Consider the following 20,203-nt stretch of genomic DNA (forward strand, 5'->3'; position numbering starts at 1 on the left):
ACTAACCTAAAATCTTAGCATCATCAGCACAACTGATCAGTTACAACTCAGCTTACCTTTTTTTTTCCCTAAAACTCTTACAGAATGTATCTTTAAAACATCTAAGATCTTCTGATTTAATACATAAAAATAACATTTTTATACTATAGGCTATTGTATAGTAATATATGACTTCTAAATAGTTGAAGTATTTCCTTTTTCATTTATTGTGGGGAAAAATTATGAGTTAAGATGTCAATGTCGCACTATCATGCTATGAAGGTTTGATAGCAAGACTAAGACAGTAATATAATAATAATAATAATAAATGTTTATTTCCTCACACAAGTTCTTGGATTAGTAACATCCATTAAAATAATGCGATTACTAATTTAGAAAGGATAACACAAACCCATCAGTTACTAATTTAGAAAGGATAACCCGAAACCGTCAATTACTGCGCTATTAATTGGAAGCACTGCTTATCCCTGCTTGAAAGCTTTCTTGTTCACTCTCCTAGTGAGAGGGCTCTCAACCTCGAGGAGTTACCTTAACCCAGCGTCCCAGGAAAAGGGGGGGGGGGGGGGGAAATACTCACGGTCCAGCTGGAGAGGATGATCAGGTCACGTTCCCGTCCCTGCTCAAACTCTCCTAGCTGCCAAGTCTCTTTTTGTACGGCTGGGGCTCTGGGCAAACACTGCTTTTGCTGACTTTTGCGAGTTTCGCAGTCACAGGACTGTCTGTTTGTCTGCTCGGGAGGACCCTGCTGGCGAGGCAAGACCCCAACACCTCCGTATTGCTTCTCCCCTCCGCGGGGGTCCGTGCAGATCCCAGGCGGCAGACCTCTTCAGTCTTGTTCATGCTGCCGTTCCGCAGCCTTGCGCGTATCAGTCCTTGCGCATATCGGTTGGCAGACTTCTTCAGTCCTGTTAACTCCTCTGTTCAGCAGCTTTGCGCACTTCAGCTCTGGTGCTATCAGTTCTTTTGCATATCAGTTGACAAACTTCAGTCCTGTTAACTCCTCACTCGCCCATCAGTCAATAACATTTTTTTCTTGCATATATTATCTTATATATTCTTATATCTTATATTATCATATATATTTCCTCCTACTCTTTTTTTATGTCTTTTCTCACTTCAACATGCACATCTTTTTCATTTGTGGAATGACAGTACAAGAAACTTATTCAGACAATCTGTACCTCCTACAAACGTTAAATGGCTTCTCATCTGAGAAAAAAATACATCTTACATGGTTATCTTACAGTTTTCACTTAATCAACATTGAGTTATACCACTTATATTCTATTTAAAAAGACTCTAATGTATTTTAGAATCTTTTTGTGTTTTTCATCACTGTAATTCTTTTTTTTTTTTTTTTTTAAGGTCTAGTTACTAGTTTGCTAGTTTGGGGATTTGAGGGCAGGTAGAATATACTGGAAACCTGGGAGCAGGCTTCCCTCTCACAAGAAGGGAGTCTTTAGGAAGATGATGAGAGTAATTTTTGCTTACTTAAGTTATCTGAGATATAGAAATATCTGTTGTCTTAAAACACTTGCCAAGAGCTTTGTTAAAGTTTCTGTTTTAGCAGTAGGTTTGTTATAGATCTATTAGTTTAAAGATATAGCTAAAGAAAAAGTTGTAGTCAGAGATAGTACATTTTATTAGACCAACTATATTGCTTGTCTTACTAAAAATGACAAGTCCTTACAAAACATCTTTGCTGTGGGTTTTTTTTGCTTTTTCTAATATTTTTTTGCACATATTATTATCTAATAGCTTCCAGTGAAGGGCTTCAAGATCGCACTCCAAATCATGTTGATTTTTCCCCTCCCCTACAAAAGGTGGGTTCTTCTGATGGAGGATTAACATCCAAAAACACGGTATAGGCTGCTTCCTTGACTGGGAGCTGTCGAGGCTGTAATTTTTATAGTGCCTTTCTTAATTCCAGTGCATCATCATTTCTTAAGGAGTCACTTCCTACTTAATGTGAGTCTATCGTTATCTCAATCAACAATCATAAAACAATTCCCATCCCCAATATGGAGTTTTAGTATGACTTGGGACTACACACAGCAACACATCTTCTACTCTCTCTCCTTATTTTCCAGAATACTAATAGTATGTTTTAGCTGACTCCTGCTGCATCCATTTCTTCACATTTGGTGATTTTGCTATTCCTTAAGTTCAAGACTATGTTAGTGCAGTAGGATTTCAGAAGCACATAGTGATATGGAAACAGAAGTAAAAGAATAATTTTTAAGGCAGGGGATGCTGTTAACTCCTCTTACAGCTTATTTTCTGCTGGAGGTGATTGGCACAGAAAACATGCAACCTTGTTTACTCATAATGATGCCCTGAAGGAAGAGTAAGGCAAAGAAACAAGTAACTAAATGTGCAACTAACAAGTGAAATGGTAGTAAATAGATTAAAAAAGAAAAAAAAGGATTGACTAAACTGAAAGACAACCCTGGTTTGCAAAACAAATGAAAACTTACGAGTGTTACTTTTCCTCAAACTGACGAACCGTAACAAACAAAAATCAAAATCCCCCCAAAACTCACCATCCTTCATCATTTTCTCCTTCAGGTTCAGAAGCCTCATTTTCAGGAGTTTCTTCAATTGCTTGGGTTAACTTTGATTTAAATCGGTCTAAGAGTGCTAGCGTCTGAAATTAAATACATGGTTTTAGCGAAGTTTTTTTTTTTTTTTTCCTAACAACAACAGGTGTGCACAACACCTTTAAACCAGTATTACTTTGAGAAATAGTAAAAGGAGATGGAAGAGAAATCTTCTCTGATCAGTTCTACTTCAGAGAAATGGTTTTGACAGAGACAGACAGACAGAGAGAGATATACATACTGGTTGAAAAAGATTTAAATTAATCACATACATGATCAGGTACAGCATGTCAACTGCGGGTATAGGAACCTTCAGCTCAGATACAGCGACTAAAAAATGGGATTGATTTTTTAAACTGTACTGGCTAGATATGCAAAAGCATATTTGTCTACACATTCTCCTACATACTCCTGGTTCCTGGTTCTTCCTGGAACATTCAGCTGCAGAAGAAAATTACTAATTCTCCAGCAAAAACCCCACTCTTTAGAGAGCTTGTATTGTTAGTATATTAACAAATCTTATGTATATGCATTTTAATGGAATACAAGAAATCTTCAGCACAGTGGAAACAATTTTTGTGTCCATGAGTGCCTGTATGGCCATCTGCTGAGATCAAAATACATATTTAAGGAGCAATTACTTATTGCTATATTTACAGAACAAAATAGCTGATAAAACAACACTGATCACTGACAACAAATTTTACTGTTTGAGCCTGTCATTTTCTTCTAGTAAAGCAATCCATTGCATAAATTACAGATGATTCAAGCTTGGAAGAGCTAGGTTGGTTGATATTTATATACTTTATATTGCTGATCTTTTAAATTCTATATTGACATTAAAAAAAATCCAAAGCCTTTGTCTTGAACAGAAGGAACCACTTAAACTAATTCTACACATACAGGTTCTTATGCTGCGCACACCAAGCTCATAGCGATGTGGATCTGGTATTTTATTCTGTGAATAACATTGCCTAGTCTTCCAGCTAGAGCAAAGCTCACTGCATCTCAGGTGCCACCTGAGGATCATGAAGTATGGCTTGTTTCTCCTGATCACCTGAGAAGAGATTTAGATTACATGGGAATTATATGCTTAAGTCTTGTGATGGGAAAGGGGTCACAGGGCTCTTCCAAAAAAGGGTAGACTGCAAGAATAATTTGCACAGCCCACAGCTTGTTTTTTTGCTGATATTTGAGATGTTCCTGGAAAGGAAAGTGTCAGGGAATAGGTGCTTGTCTGAATTTATGTGGCAGACTACATTTGATCTGTAGGTGATAGGTTGGCCACCTATGTTGTAAAACACCTTTGTATAGCTGTTTAGTTTTGTTTGGTCAAGTTTTTCAAATTTAAAAGAATAAAAATCAAACAAGAATAGAAAACAGAAATAGGAAATACCAGAAGTGTTCACTGGAGTCAAATTTCCTTCTGGGAGCAATCTTAACTTTAGGGGTTTTCTGGCTTTTGAATTCTTTAAAAACATATTTTAGCACTGCCAGTAGTGGGTTTTGGAGATTTTTTGCATTTATTCTTTTTATTTCCTGTTTAATCTTCTGTTTAAGATGGGGGAGAGAAAAATTTCAGGAATATTTTGAGCCTGCATATCCTACAAGTTCTATAGTTTTTCATACTATTGCAGACAAACCCCATACTTCTAACATCTGAGATGGCAATCTTTGCCTAAGCCATCAGATGAGAACAAACTAACCTCTTTTACATAAAATTCTGACCAACCAAAGCCACATTCCACGTCTCGTCTATTTTTGTCTGGTGCCACACTCCTGTATATTGACTAGACTATAGAAATAACTTTGGAATATCTTAGTAGGTGTTTGTACAGGGTGTGCTCAGATGCCATCATGAAGATCACATTTCTTTATAAATTCATGCTGGTAATATTGTAAGGTTAGGACTTCCAGTGTCTGGAATTCTAAGGAGACATGTACCTCTCCTCCCCTCTTTAACTCTTGTACAGAGGGAGGAAAATAGTATTGTGTTGTAGGACCCGGTAGGAGAGATGTGAGGCTAAAAGAGGCCCTTCACAAGTGAAATGGATTACGAAGAACTAGATTAATTACTGCTGAATAGTTCCTAGCCGGGCCATATAAATAAAATTATCATCTACTAAAAAATATATTCCTGTCATCTCGTCCTGTGTTCCTGTGATACCCAGGACAGGGTTGATGTAAATTCACAGTAAGGTGTTTTAAGTCCCTGATCTAATTTGCCAACAGAGGCTTAGTACCCTTTGATTCAAAGTTAATGGGTTTTCGAATTTACAAAGTTTCCAAAAACTTCTTAGTTTAGAGCTAAATCAGCTTGCTACACGTATAAAGGTTTGTCAACCCCTCCTTTGAAGTTATTAAGCCTCAAGTTTCCAAACTCTTTCAGTCTAAGCAGTTGAATATGAACATCTTCATTGCTGAACTGACATGTTCTTATAAACATATGCATCAGATTTTAGATTAATGCTATTTTCCACTTCCCAAGCAGTTTCATATATTTAATAGGTCCAAACTTTGCAATTTTAGAAAAAACAAATATTTATATCAAACTTACCTTTGCTTATATTTGCGCACTAAAGTCTACCTACATTCAAACTGACTTTGCAATATAAATTTAATTATATTTTAAAAGTTTTTCTACAGTGCAGTTAGAAGCTATTTTTTGTTGATTTCATAACACCCAAAGGTAGGGATGAATTTAATCTCTTTAAAATATAAGTTGAAATGTAAAATATACAGCTTTTTCAGCAAGCATGCAAACTTCTGTCCCAATGTTATCTTACAGAAAGCTGCAGAGCCAAGGAAAGCACTGTACAGAAAAGCAGACTCCTGGTAAATGTAATCAAGAATAGCTCTGCATGGGCAGCTTTTCCTTTTCAGTTTTAGTGACTAAACTGATGGCACTTTCACATATAAAAACTGATAGGTTTTGGTCAGGAAACTTAGAGCATAAAAGGTCACTTACTTGTGTACCTGAGTAATACAAATGGGATCAAAGAGCATGTATCACCCCTCCCCCCTATTTATATATGAAATTATAACAAGATTCTTCATTTTATATAAAATGAAACATAGGAAACATGTAAGATTTTTAAATTTTTATACAAATGAATAATAAAACTTTTCAGAACTCTGAGTCTTTTTTTCCTCCTTAGTTTGTCAAACTCTTACCTGATCTTCACGAGAGACCCCTTTCTTTGGCTGCTGCTTCCGCTTGTCTTCGTATCTTCTCTTCTCCTGAAGGTATTCTTCAACAATACTATTTGGAGCAGGTTCCTCCTCTGAATAAGGAAACACATTTTGTTAAACAAATTAAATTGGGTTTTATGATTTAATATCATTTTGAAGAGTCTGTGTGATTTCTGAAATACCAGGCAAAACACTTCCTTAAAATCTTTCAGATGTATTGCGTTCTCAGCAAGTAGAAAGATTTGCTACTTTCAAAAAAAAGGTATTGGGTAGTCAGCAAGTCCAAAAATTCGTGTGTCAATTTTATTTTGCTATAGAGCCAGTGAAAGCAGGGTAACAGAAATAAAAACTCTGATGTTAAGATCCGAATTGAGAACTACTGAAATTCTTTTAACAAATTTACCTTAATTTCTGATCACCTTTCTTGAACAGCCAAATTAGTTTGCCCCTTTAAAATGACATTAATTACAGTTGATTTTAAAGAAACATTTCTTTTACCCTATGTTGCCTCTGAAAACTATTACATTACTACAGCATGGGAAGGGTGCTATTTATAAAACTTTACTTTCGCAGAAGAAATATCTTTGTGTGCATACACAAAGATTACTAAGTGCAAAATCTTGAAAAGGAGATTTCATGAAGCAGAAAAATACCTGCTGTGTGAATATAGAGTTATGTGAAGATATCTTCTGGATTCTACTGAGAAAGGGCTCCTTGCTGGTGCTCACGATAATTGATTCTTTTTTCTTTCATATTCAACTTCATATGGTGAATACACACCCATTTGCGATAGCAAAATTTGTTGTCTTATAGCTATATCTCCTATAACAGGATAATTCCCACACAGATGAAGTGACAGATGTCATCTATCTTGACTTCAGGTGTTTGACACACTCGCACATGACCTTCTCATAAGCAACCTCCAGAAACATGTCCTTGATTAAAACTACTGTAGAGTGAGTGCATAAATGGTTGGGAAAACATACTTTGAGAGCAGTTAATAAAGGTTCACAGTCTAAGCAAAAAGAAAAAAAAACAAGTGGGGATCCCCAGGAGTCTGTCTCAGGTCCAATATTATTGGTATTTTCAAGAATCACTTGAAAAATACAATATAATGTACCTCTATTAACTTTGAAGGCAATATCAAAGCAAGAGAAACCAAGGGATACAAACAGACTGGAGAACAAAACTAAAATTAAAAAGATCTTCATGAACTGGAGCAGTGGTTTGAAATTAAATTGGTGCAGATGGTTGAGTAAGGATGAGCACAGAGTACTATACTTTGGAGCAATAAAGTAGAAAACAAGCTGGGTAATGTCAGTCTAAACAGAACCTCTATGGGAGAGGATCTAAGGAGGAATAATGAAATGTTATCAACCAAGTCATAAAGCCAGTGCCATACTGAGATACTGGCTTCTTCTTCTTCTTCTTCTTCTTCTTCTTCTTCTTACTTCAGAGCTGGTACAGCCTCCGGTATTGAGCACTGTTCCTAGAGGAAATTGGAATCTTTTGTTTCCTTTTGAAAATCTGTGTATTAATGTCATCTGGTCTATGTTTTCAAGACTTGCATGATTCATTTTATAGCACTTTATATTCAAGTGATATAAAATCAAACATGCTATAGAAGTGACATAAATTGTCACTAGTCAATTAATAAGGCACCATTAATAACTGAAAACATAATGATTTGGGTAAGAGAATGGACAGTGCATGCTTTTGTACAAAGTACTTTTTTAAAAGACAGTTGAAGAATCTATTTTATAGGAAAATGGATTTTTAGGGATTTGGGATTAGGGAATTTGTTGGAACTGCCACAGTGAGAAGGAAAACATTAATACTTTCATCGCAGAATTTTGTGAAATTTATTTTGAGACCTTATCTGGAATTAACTACTGCTATGACATTTAAATTATGTCAACATTCAGCTGCATGGTGTGATTTAAAATCATACTAGATACTTTATGAATGCTCTGCGAATTAAAGGGTGTATTTAAAACAATCAGTTTCTTAATTTAGAGTCATTGTGGCTGACCACAAAAAAGTAACTCATTAAAATAAGAGCAAAATGATTTTCAAAGTATGTTAATGAAATCTATCTTTACTTTAAAGGGACAAGTTAGGATTTTAAAAGTTGGGATTTAGTGTTTTAAAGTTTCTCCCCAATATATAATGTCCAGATTTTATTATTTTTCTCCATCTTTAACTTAGAAAAGGCAGCAGAAAGAACAAAGTAATTATTTAGCTATGAAATAATACTATAAGGAAATTAAAATTGAGATATATATCTTCCTAGGTGAGATATATCATGGGCTTGGATATCTCCTAAAACTAATACAGAAATTAATTCCTAATGTTAATTCTGAATAACATGGAAAGATTAGAAAAACAGTGATATTAATTTAGATTACAAGTGAGACAGGATGAGGAAGGAAGAGTTTCCTAGGTTACACATGAAATAGAGGGTGAGACCAGAACTGTCTTGTTAGACAGGGATAAATGGCACCATCAGCACCTCCTTTACTTTACACTGACCAACACTCTTGGAATCAAAGGGATCTGGTAGGGGGATGTGTAAAAAGGTAAATGCATGTCATCCTGACCTCTAAGCAAGGAACTGGCATGAGAGCCAAAACTTTGTTTTTGATGGCACCTGAGGTGAACAAATCTAACCTAGGGCATTCATGATCCTGGAAAACAGTCTTGAGAATATTAGAGCAGATCTCCCATTTATGATTTAGCTGAGAGGCCAATCACCTACAGAGGTATGCAGAGTGCATAACAAGCAAACTACTACCAGGTGATTCAAGTTTCTGTCACAGTTTGTTGCTGCTTTGCAGAGTAGTGAGGACTTCAGACCATCTGACCTGTTGAGGAGGAGCATCATGCTGGCAATGTCCATCACTGTGTGTACATGATGACCCTGAAAGGGCAGAGCAGAGTACTCTTCAGGCATTTCACAACACTTCTGGGTTCTGGGACACTGATTTATAGTTTCTTCTCCTATGGTGACAGGTAATCCTAAGCTCCTAGGTCATCCATGTAAACTTCTATTCCAGGAGCAAACTGTCCATCACAGCTGTCCTATATGGAAGGAGGGCAATAGAAACAATACTCTCCCATGGTTACCGAGTAGTTCCTTCCATCAAATTATGGGTCACATGACTATCAAAGCAGTTACTTCCTGCCAAATGAAAGGAAGTGATCTAAGGAATAAATAATCCAAACCAGCCCATAAGCTTTGGATGGACAGGCTGGCATGAACTGTCAGTTAGGGCCAAGAAGTTAGGAGGATATGGGACAGAGCTGTAATTACTTCCTCAAATCTACACAGGGCAAAGTGGTGAAGAAGTAAGATCTATCAAAGAGTGAACACAGCTGGCAGTCTCAAAGGCAAAACAAGGGGGCTTTTAAAAGCCAACTCTTGTCCAAGTGATCTACTACTTTTTGATCATGGTCCCAAATCATGACTTTTTCCCCCCACTCAAGCTGCAGTATCTGCCAGAAATAATGGGTGGGGAAATAAAAGGGAAAATATAAGAATTTAAAACTCTTGCACATCTTGGCAGTTTCTGTATCTTTCTGTTTTTTTGAGGGAAGACAGTATTTCCTCCTGAGCATCTTAGCAGAGCCCATGATTTCATCCATGATCAGCTGATGAATTTCCAAGAATGCATACCAAGTTTTTGGAAAGTTTAGTCTCAGTTTTCTGGGGAACTTTCTTTTCTTTCCAGCAAACATGATTGTCCTTACAGGCAATAAGAGCTTGATCCTTCTGAATGCTTGGAAACGGCACCTCAGTGGCAAAACAACATCTGGAAGACTCCTATATCTCAGAAGCAGTATGGAGATGGGCACATCTGCCAAGATACAAGGACTGAAGAATGGGGGCTGTTCCTTTCATGTATGCTGTGTAACTAGTCCAGATAACGCTGGAGGAATAATAGGTGACGAGTCCTTTGGTGTGATCAACAGATTTTAGCACTCAAGACCTTTGTGCTACAGAATTAAGAATACTTATGAATATGCCTTACTCCTCCAAGGGAGGCCTCTGTCAGAAGAGAAGGAAATGGAAGAAAAAGATAACAACTGTTTCCATCCTCTGGCTCTTTGTTGAGAGAGGCTGTTCCCTACATAGGATTAAACAAGACCGACCCTAATGAGCAGTAAAGAGTGGTAGAAAGCCAGAGGAACAAATAAGATGGAACAGTCAACCTGCTCTGGCAGATCCAGGATTAAAAGTGTTATGTAAAGTACTATTAAGATGCTATGGAATTAAATGACAAACATACTTTGTATTCGAAGATCTGGTTTTCTACCTGTCACCAATACTCCACTCTTTGTTGCAATCTCAATCACTTCTTCATTTAGTACCAACATTTTTTTTTACTATTAACTATTTACTATTCCATCTTGTCAATCAGGAAAGGACTCTGTAGTAACAAAGTACATGTGTACTAGCCAACGGCTACTCTCATTTATCTTCAACAGTTTCTTTTTCACAGAATATCCACTACTGTGATAAATTAATATTTTAAATAAATTTGAAAATTGATCAACACCTTCCTTTCACATTTTCTTCTTCTTGAATGGTATTAAAGACATTTCACATATTGGTTTAGTATACTTGAAACATATTTACAGATATCTACAAGATTGTTATTCCTAATAATGAACAGAAGAATAAATCCTCCTTTCTGCCTGAGAAACAACTGTTCAGAAGTCCATTCCAAAAGATGAAAAAGTAAATATTTATGGGGGAAGAAGGTGCAACAGATTTCAGTATATACAGCCTGCTGAAGTATAAATTTAAATCAAATCCTTTATCAGTTTTTTTGGATGACTGCTTACAACTATACAGAGAAAAATTTACCTTAGTATCAGAAATTTTCTCTCAGTTTTTTTAACGCTTTCTATAAAGTTCATAAACACAGCATGTCAGAATAAGAGGAAATAAATTTGTAGTATTTATATATCAAATATATATTGTTTATATAATTTTATAAATAAACTCTCTTATCAATTAGGATAAATAAATACATTACATGTATGTATTTAAAGAATAACTGGGAAAACATTTTAATAGAATATTCACAATACCACACAGAGCTGTCCCCCCTGCCCTGTTTTCCAGTTGACATACTGGATATAACAGAAACTAAATAGAGGATTAACAGCAATAGCAAGATAAGGAAAGAAAAAAATCTTCTAGAATGGCCAAAAAAAGATAAAAGCATATACACAGAAATTTATGAATGATTAAACAGCTGCATGAATAAAATAAAATCTGCCATAAAATCTCATGCGTCATAATACAGGATGAACTGAAAAGAATAATGAAGTACAGTATAAAACTACAAATCATAATGGCTCAGCTCCATCTTTCCCCCTATTTTCTCAGCCTTTTCTACCAATAAAATAAAAAAAATTTCTTAATTCAAGACCAAACCCTTGTGAAGACAAACACCATGGTTTTTGCGTAAACGAGTGTATCCAATCAAACTTGTTGACTAGTGGAAACAACATCTGCCTTGTTTCACTAATGTTTAGCCTTTAGATAAACAATTTGAGCTACAAAACTACCAACTTTCCTATGGAAAACAACTTTTCAGGAGATATTTGCCTAAGGGGAGGCTTTGAAAAGAATCTCAACTACTTTACGATAAGGAGTATAACTGTGACATTTTAAAGACAAAAACGACCTGAGTGTTCTTGAAAACTTATGCAAATGCAAGTCTCAACCTGCCCATAAACATTTAAAGACTGTGATCCAAACAATACACATATGCTGACATTACAGAAGATGTGATCCTTAGTCATACATCATCTTTGACTAAGATTTTACTCCAGTAGCTCAAATGTAATTCTCATACAAATAGATTAAATTCCCATAAGTACGGTGCCTGTGTATTTTTATCACACTTAGTTGTCACTTACTGCTAACACAAATAATTTGAATTTCAGTTTAAGCTTTCTCTTAAGATTATTGTTCCTTGGGTCTCTCCTGCCAGGGTTTTTCCAGTCCTGCACTTTACTCTCTCTGCCTTTTTATAAATCAAATGAAAGATAATCAGACCCTCCTGAACTAACTTCAGAGTGAGTCAACCAAAACAGTTATGCACTTGTATGCATCATATTTCTGCACCTTTCATTAAAATCACTTAAAGACATGCTTGTATTTCTCCATGAGGTCTTACAACCTATTACTCCACATTAAAAGCAAGGAATACAACAGGAGGGATTTTCAAGAGCCTCTAAGTCAATCAGTTTCTAACACATTTCAAAACTTTTGAAAACTCCATACAATAAGGTAATTTCAAAACCACAAGTACTGTCTACTTTTTAATATAAATAACTCATTCAGCTTTATTAAGTAGCAAATAATTTGATAAAACTACTTTGCGTCTACATGAACAAACCCAGACAACTAACACACAAAACAAAACATGTGGAATAGATAACCATGTAAAGGAAGAACACTTTAAAAATGCAAACACAGTTTAGGTGGCTACTACTTCCTATCTGCCAGGCAGCACCTCCCGTTCTCTCCAGATCTTTTGCAAATAAGTTGAAAAAACAAAACAAAACAAAACAAAACCCTACAGCACTGTATGATGGACTCAATCTTCACATCAAGCTCAGTTAACCCACATTCAGCTTGTTGATCCAGCAAAAGTATAAGATCATTACATCTGTATTAAAATATTCAGGCTCCAAAACACCTGAATCTCTAAGGATTTATTCAGATAAACAAAATGAGAAAGCGGCATTGCACAGATGCACAGCATGGAAATAACAAAGATATATCTTTTTTAAGTACTGCAGGATGCTGAAGATGCTAGTTTAAATCAGTTACAGGGACCTTGCACACTTTTGCCCTAGAGGCATCTCCTCATGAATTGTAAGTAGCCTCAGGCAAGGAAAGATTTTTTTCCTTCGTTTGAACAAGTTTCTTTTTACATCATCTCCTCAGGGAAGGTGAAAAAACAACCTTTCCTATTGAAAATACACTTAATCCTACTTTTAACAGAATTTCTAAGTATGTTGCTGCTTACCTCAGCTAGTTTGAGTTGCTGCCAAGAGATCCTTCATCTCACTGTGACAAAAACTTTAGCATTTTAGTAATTTATTTTCTTTCAGATAGATTCTGCTATTCTGTTTTCCTGAAGTATTCCTTTAAGGGGTAACTGATGCCAAGCCTGATGGTGTAATCTAACCTAAAACACTGTGTTTGAGACATGGTTTCCAATGATAGTCTGGAACTAAGGAGGAGATTCAGAAGTCTTTAAACCAGAAAGGAAGAGACTGATTAAAAAAAAAATACAGAATGGTTTATTTTCCTCACACTTAAACTGGGAACATTTCAACTGAAGTCAGCGTTTAACTACAAAATTACAGAAGTGTAGCAAAGACGTAAGAACTTGATCTAAGGTTATTGAACTGAACGGCAGTCTTTTGACGGTTTGGAATCAGACCCTAAATAGGAAGTGGAGCAGGTGATAAAACTTAATTTATGATAAAGGAATTTTAAGCTTAATTCCTAAAACACCTGATAAATTTAATAGTGTAATTAACAAACAGCAAAAGTTGCATCAGTCCCCCTGTATTTTGAATACTGCAACTGAATTTTACCTTCGTTTTATGAAAACCAGAAAACATTAGTTCTAGGCCCACTGACTGTGATAGACGAGAACAATACGATTGCTGTTTGGGCTGACATTCATATTGCCTGAATGATAGGACCTAATTGCTAGGCATTACAGGTGGGGCTTAGCACGTACACAAATAGTGGCAATGATAAGGTAACAGTATTTTTGAGCCAAATGTATTACAATATGTATATAAGTTCCCACACTATTAATTTTGTTATTTTATCATTTTGTTATTTGTATCAATTTTGACAAACCTTGGAATAATGCCTGTCCTTGTAATAAAAGAGGTAGAACTTGTATAAAATCCAGAGATTTTGTTGGTTTTTTTTTAGGAAGAAATAATGGAGTTATGCATAAAACATTTGCTGGAATAACAACCAGTTTAATTTGCTCCAAGTATTATCAGAAACACACTAACCTTCAGACGGTAGGAAAAAATATGTATTGGGACAGAGAAAACCAGAGTTTTGTTTTATTTCTCCAATGATTTACAGCTAGCATGCAGATTTTTAGACAAATAGACCAAGCCATCTTTCATTACAAAACATTCCTGATATGCTGAACTTCACAAAAGTAATTCTATAACTCTTGTGGTGTACTCTGCGTATATAATCACAAGTTCATGCATAAGCGAGGTGCGATAACAAGGAGAGTGCACAACGAAATGAATCCAAGACCATCCCTGTTTATTTGTTACAGTGGGCTTTGTATACTTCTTAAGCACGGCAGACCAAGTAACTTTTGTCAGTATCTCAACTGCAATCTTTAGTAACACAGATGACACACTTGATGTGATAAAAGATCTATTGGACAGAAATATCAAGAAATATATGGTAAAGATAGAATAAATATTGAAGGAAAAAAAGGAAAACTGAAAAACCCTGGACAATTCCTTGTTTGAAATGAAAAAGTTACAGCTGAACAATTTTTGCATATCAAAGTAAGAGGCCTATGACACTTAACTGTACCTGTGCAGTATGTTACATGTTCTGATATTCAGTGATACTCAGTTTATATTGCATTATTCTGGAATTGTACATATATGCAGTATTGATTTTAAAAATGTTAATAAGATTCAAATCTTAGAAAGAAAGAAAGAATAATTTTTTTTGAAAATAGGATTTCGGAAACCAAAATCCATATGAATTACAAAAAAATTCTGATATGCCTTAATATTTTGAGAATTCAAATAGAATTCCTGTCAGAAGTGGCAGATGTAGAACATAAATTGTATTTCTATATTTAAGACCTGAGATAGATAACACACTTCTTCCAGAATAAAGACTTTTTTTTCAGCATTTTTAAATACTACCTATGAAAAATAAAAAGATTCATTTACTGTTAAGTGCCATAAAAATGATAAATATACCAGATAGGATATGAATTAATACATTTGTTTGAAAGAATTTATAACATACTTTCCAGTATATTTATGTTGAGCATAATCTAATATTACTTTGGTTTTCTTCACACCTTTAACTATTATTCAGTTACTATTATTGTAGCCCTGGCCTGCATTAGACCCTGAAGAGCCAGTGTTTGCCCTGAAGAGTTTACAGGTTAAGCAAGAATCTGGACATATTTACTATCCATGAATAACCTAATACATTTGTTTATAGTACGAGCTTCCAGGTTGGATTGATTACTGGATTTTAAAGTTTGCTATAGTGAAAAAAGCAAGAGTTTTCCTAGAACAAACTTACTAGTTCATTTAGTCAACTCAAACAATATAATCTTAGAAGTAATTCCTGTAGCCTCAAAACACTGTTTGAATGAGCAGAGCTCACTGATTTGCGCAGCAATGTAGGCTTTAATATGGGACAATGGAAATCTCCTGTGAATCTTTTCTGAACTTTGACAGCTTTTAGGCACCCTTTACAGAAGTCCCAGTCTAATATGTGATTCATTTTCTAATGTCAGTTGATTTTGAGCACATGCTTAGGATTACCACTAAAACGAAAGCTAGCTTACTACTAGGCTTTTGTCCTCTTTTGCAAAGAGAAAGATGGAGACAAGAGAAAAGCATTCTTTTTACCAGCCACAGAGAGAAAGAGACTGACTAGGCATGCTGGGTATTATTTTATGAGATTAATTGAGGAAAAAATAAAAACAGAAATAGTGGAATAGAACAGAAGACTTTGCAAGGATGACAGATTTGAGATGCATACTTTTATCAAAGTACAACTATATGTACTGCAAAATCTTCATCCTTATATATATTTCTGCTGTGTATTACCCAAACCATCAAAATTTGGCTTTTTGGAATTTGCATGATTTCTCAAGGGTGCACAGTTCTCTTAAAATCTCTGACTTCAAGAAAGGATCTTTCTAGGTAAGACAGGACCTAACACATCTTTAAGTGCCACCAACATTATGTAAATTTAATAATAAAATAAATCTTAAGTTATTAGTCAATATATCAATTAATTAAATAACAATCTTAAATTGGGATCCTTGATACATTCCGAAGTTTTTCTAAACACTTCAATCATTTGCTTCCCTTACCACAATTAAAAATAAAGTAGAAAATACTTCAGGCCTCAGTAGGATTCTTACATTTTGTTGTTAGTTTCTATGCCAGTTGTTAGGTTCCACAGCTCAGATAGTAGTTTTTTGTTTTCTCATGTGTGGTAATTAAATTTCATCATCCAAAGATTAACAGACTGTTTAAAAATTGTTCTAACAAGAAAAATTAAAATAAACCTTTAAAAATATTTAAAACTAACATATAGTTAAAAACTAGGCAGATGGTATTTGTCTACTGTAAATTTCACTGAAATATATTCAGGGGTTTACACTATGAAACTTTGAAAAATGTATCTTTTTCAAATACTTGATTAAGTACTTCAAAATGCTGAAGTAATTCAGCACTTAAATTATAATGTTTGATGTAATTTCTGGCATCACAACAGCAAATGTCACATAAAAGAAAAACATCTTATTTAAAGTAAGGTCATGACAGCAGTCTGGCATAGTCAACAACCTTATTCACAAATTGGAAGGCTGGTTATAATCAAACTTGTAAGGAGGGAATTAGGTTTTTCTCTCCCTCCTCTTTAAACAATGTAAACACTTAAATTTTCACCCCCAATCCTCTTTAATGCTCTGAATTTGGAAAAAAACTTAAGTAAGCAAATATTTAACATGAACAATTTCAAGTAGTGATATTAAATGTGATACCAATATTAACAAAGATCTGCCAGTGGATGTAAAATAGATGTCTTGCCACCACCCATCAACTAGCCATAGCCTCATTGCAGACTTAGCCCTGATTCTGCAAAAAGTTCAGCATGACCTAAGCCTTATTCTCACACTGCTGCTCTATTGTCTTTAGTGAATTCCTACCCTTATGGTTGCAAGTTTTGGCTGAAGTGCAGTGTTTATTAATCAAGCACAGAGTCATATTAATGCAGTTACACAGCCTCTGAACTAGCGTTTTTTCTAACCCAGCCAACTCGGAGCATAAGCAGACACTGCGCAAGCATCTGCACCATCTGCACAGACAGACCCGCTCAGGCAGGTCACAACTCACTCTCTATCCCACACTCCTCCAAGAGACTAGGGAGAGAACAGTGGGAAAATCTGCTACACACAGTTATTTGCTGATAGCAGTCTGTTTTATCTATATGCAATTTCTCATAGGTAAGCTAATGTGCAATAGGTAAACTGTTACATATTCTGCAAGCTATCCTGCATGCTGACAATTCTATTGCATCAGTGAAAATCCAGGCCAATAAACTAAAAATGATGTGAACTAAGTGAGATGTAATAAATGCTTTTAACTTTTGGGCAATCAAAATTACTTGCTCAGAATCACAGAACGGCTGAGGCTGGAAGGGACCTCTGGAGATCATCTAGTCCAACCCCCCTGCTCAAGTAGGGTCACCTAGAGCACATTGCACAGGATTGCGTCCAGGCGGGTTTTGAATATCTCCAGAGAAGGAGACTCCACAACCTCTCTGGGCAACCTGTTCCAGTGCTCTGTCACCCTCACAGTGAAGAAGTTTTTCCTCATGTTCAGATGGAAGCGTCTGTGTTTCAGTTTGTGCCTGTTGCCTCACGTCCTGTCACTGGGCACCACTGAAAAGAGTCTGGCTCCATCCTCTCGACACCCTCCCTTTAGATATTTGTACACATTGATAAGATCCCCTCTCAGCCTTCTCTTCTCCAGGCTGAACAGGCCCAGCTCTCTCAGCCTTTCCTCATAAGAGAGATGCTCCAGTTCCTCCATCATCTTGGCTGGACTCACTCCAGTAGCTCCATGTCTCTGTTGCACTGGGGAGCCCAGAACTGGACACAGTACTCCAGATGTGGCCTCACCAGGGCTGAGTAGAGGGGGAGAATCACCTCCCTCGACCTGCTGGCAACACTCTTCCTGATGCACCCCAGGATACCATTGGCCTTCTTGGCCACAAGGGCACATTGCTGCCTCATGGTCAACTTGGTGTCCACCAGCACTCCCAGGTCCTGCTCCGCAGAGCTGCTTTCCAGCAGGTCAACACCCAGCCTGTACTGGTGCATGGGGTTTATTCCTCCGTAGGAGCAGGACCCTGGCACTTGCCTTTGTTGAACTACTCAGGTACAACACTTGGTTTTATTACAGTTAGATTTTATTATATTCAAATATAAATGTTTATTATATTATACTCAAAGTGTCTCTAAATTCTTTTCTGTTATCCAGTTATAAACATGTGTCACAATAAAGGTATACTTTTTCATTGCTTATGTTTACCATCGTTAAATACTTAATATTCTACCTCCCATCCCACTCCCTATCTAAATTACACACATTTAACTTTTAAATAACTCCTAATAAAGAAGTTTGTCTAGTCTTTTGTTTGGTTTGTTTTTTATCTATTTCCACAATCCATTCAATTGTTCAGTATCTTTTCTTTTTTTGCAACATGATACTTTGTCAAAATTTATATATCAATTTATTCTCAGTGACATTCTCACATCTTTTGCTCCCTCCATGTAGCACTCTCTTTTGTAGTTTACTTTCCCCCCAATCTAGTATTTCCTGTATTAGAATCTAGCATTTAGTGTGACATCAACTTGTTTCTTGATGATTAATGAATTCATAGTTTTCTAATACTTTTTTTGCCAGTAGTCATAAGATCCAGTATGAATACTCAGGCCTGTTTTCATTTCTGTAATATACCAACCATAAAATACAATATAGTGAGATGACTTTACAGAGACCAAAGCCAAGTTTAAGATACTACACCATGCTAATACGACAAAAAGTTACAAACATTTACATCTCTAAGTGTTTTCACAATTAATAACATTAAGTAAGTTTAGACGTCATTGCTAAGTCAAACCACACTTCTTAAATTACCATTCCAACATTGCTATAAGACAGGAGTATTTTAGGTTAGCAATCACAAGCTACTTCTTAATTGTTCAAACACATATTCTAAATTTTAATCTGCATCTTCTTCACAGCTGATTATTCAGCACTGAAATGTTCTATAAGATTTTAGAGAAAAATATGAATATTTGGCTAGAATGAAAAGGGAAAATTCCAAAAACTACTTTTAGCTCCATTTGAACCATGATGAAAATAAAAACTACGTTGCAAGTGCAGACAGGCTCCAACATTCTTAAAATTCAGGCAATTAGATCTGGACCTTTTTTTTTTAATTTTGTTTTGTGCCTTTGGGCCACCTCTAGTTTTAAGGATGAAATTCACAAAAGACAGAAGAGCCTTAGCTACTTCAACATTAGCCAGTGATACTGTGGAATAGGAAGAAAACAGCTGTGGCAAGGCCCTGACATCCTCACTACATATTTTGGGGGTGTTCTGTTTGGACTACCAGCAGGAGGTCATTAGTGTGCTCCTGGCATGTACCTTCCAGTGTAGCTTCATCCAAAAGAGCACATCTGATCTGTGGTAAAATACTAATGCAGATGTACCTTCTAGTTAATATTCCTATTGCAATTTTAACTCTCTCCTGCTAATCTTAAGCTCTGCAATATCTTTGGTCCTTTACAAGAAACTGCCTCATCGTGCAACTGTACTTTTTCTTTCCATACAAATTAGAAGTTTTGTACAATTCAGAAGATAACAAGTTGACAGGCTTGTGACTGACATCAGGAAAATGATATTTGAAATGCAGTGGGTAGAATACAAAAGTCAAAACTGATAATTTAAAACTTTGTACTAACGAACTTTATACAAATCACAGTACTTAATCAGAAAGATGGCACTACGGGAAAAGAAATCTAACTAGCGTCAATTGTTGCTGCCATCAATTGCCATGCTATTGATATCAGCTGAAGTCTGCACAAAAGCAGCCAACAGGAAGACTGTAGATAGTTTCATCACCTAATTATTTTAGTATTCAAAATAATTTAAGCATGTTATTTACTCATTAGATGTTAATGTTTGATACTTCTAGGTGGATTCTGGTTTAGCTGATATTTTGATTAAATTTAATTTATTTTTAAATAAAAAAAAAAGGCTTTCCTTTTCCTTGAAAAATCTAAAATGTATTTCTAGAATCTTAGTTTTTCCTGTATGTCACAAACGTGGACACAGCATCCCAAGGCACAGAATATACTATTATTATTCCTGATGTAGCAAAGACAGAAAAATTACTTACTAAAGTAATACCTTACTGGCTAATTTTAGCAGACCTACAAAGCCATTATTTTAATTGCTTGATTTAAAGACTCGTAGTGATAGTAAATAAAGTACTTTTTCAGTAATTTTTCCATCTGGTTACTATCATTGTTAAAATTATGCTCAGTTTCTCT

General features: G+C 35.6%; 1 protein-coding gene across 1 annotated transcript in view; it reads right to left on the reverse strand.

Moving 5' to 3' along the window:
* Positions 1 to 20,203, reverse strand: part of CWC27 (CWC27 spliceosome associated cyclophilin) — a 114,638-nt gene that overhangs the window by 16,962 nt on the left and 77,473 nt on the right. The window contains exons 12-13 of the mRNA XM_067316187.1: positions 5,775 to 5,884; positions 2,544 to 2,647 (exon numbers count right to left, since the gene is read on the reverse strand). Of these exons, the coding sequence (XP_067172288.1) occupies positions 2,544 to 2,647; positions 5,775 to 5,884 (214 nt within the window). The remainder of the gene's footprint in view (positions 1 to 2,543; positions 2,648 to 5,774; positions 5,885 to 20,203) is intronic.

Source organism: Apteryx mantelli, chromosome Z, assembly GCF_036417845.1.
Source record: "Apteryx mantelli isolate bAptMan1 chromosome Z, bAptMan1.hap1, whole genome shotgun sequence".
Lineage (NCBI taxonomy): Eukaryota > Metazoa > Chordata > Aves > Apterygiformes > Apterygidae > Apteryx > Apteryx mantelli.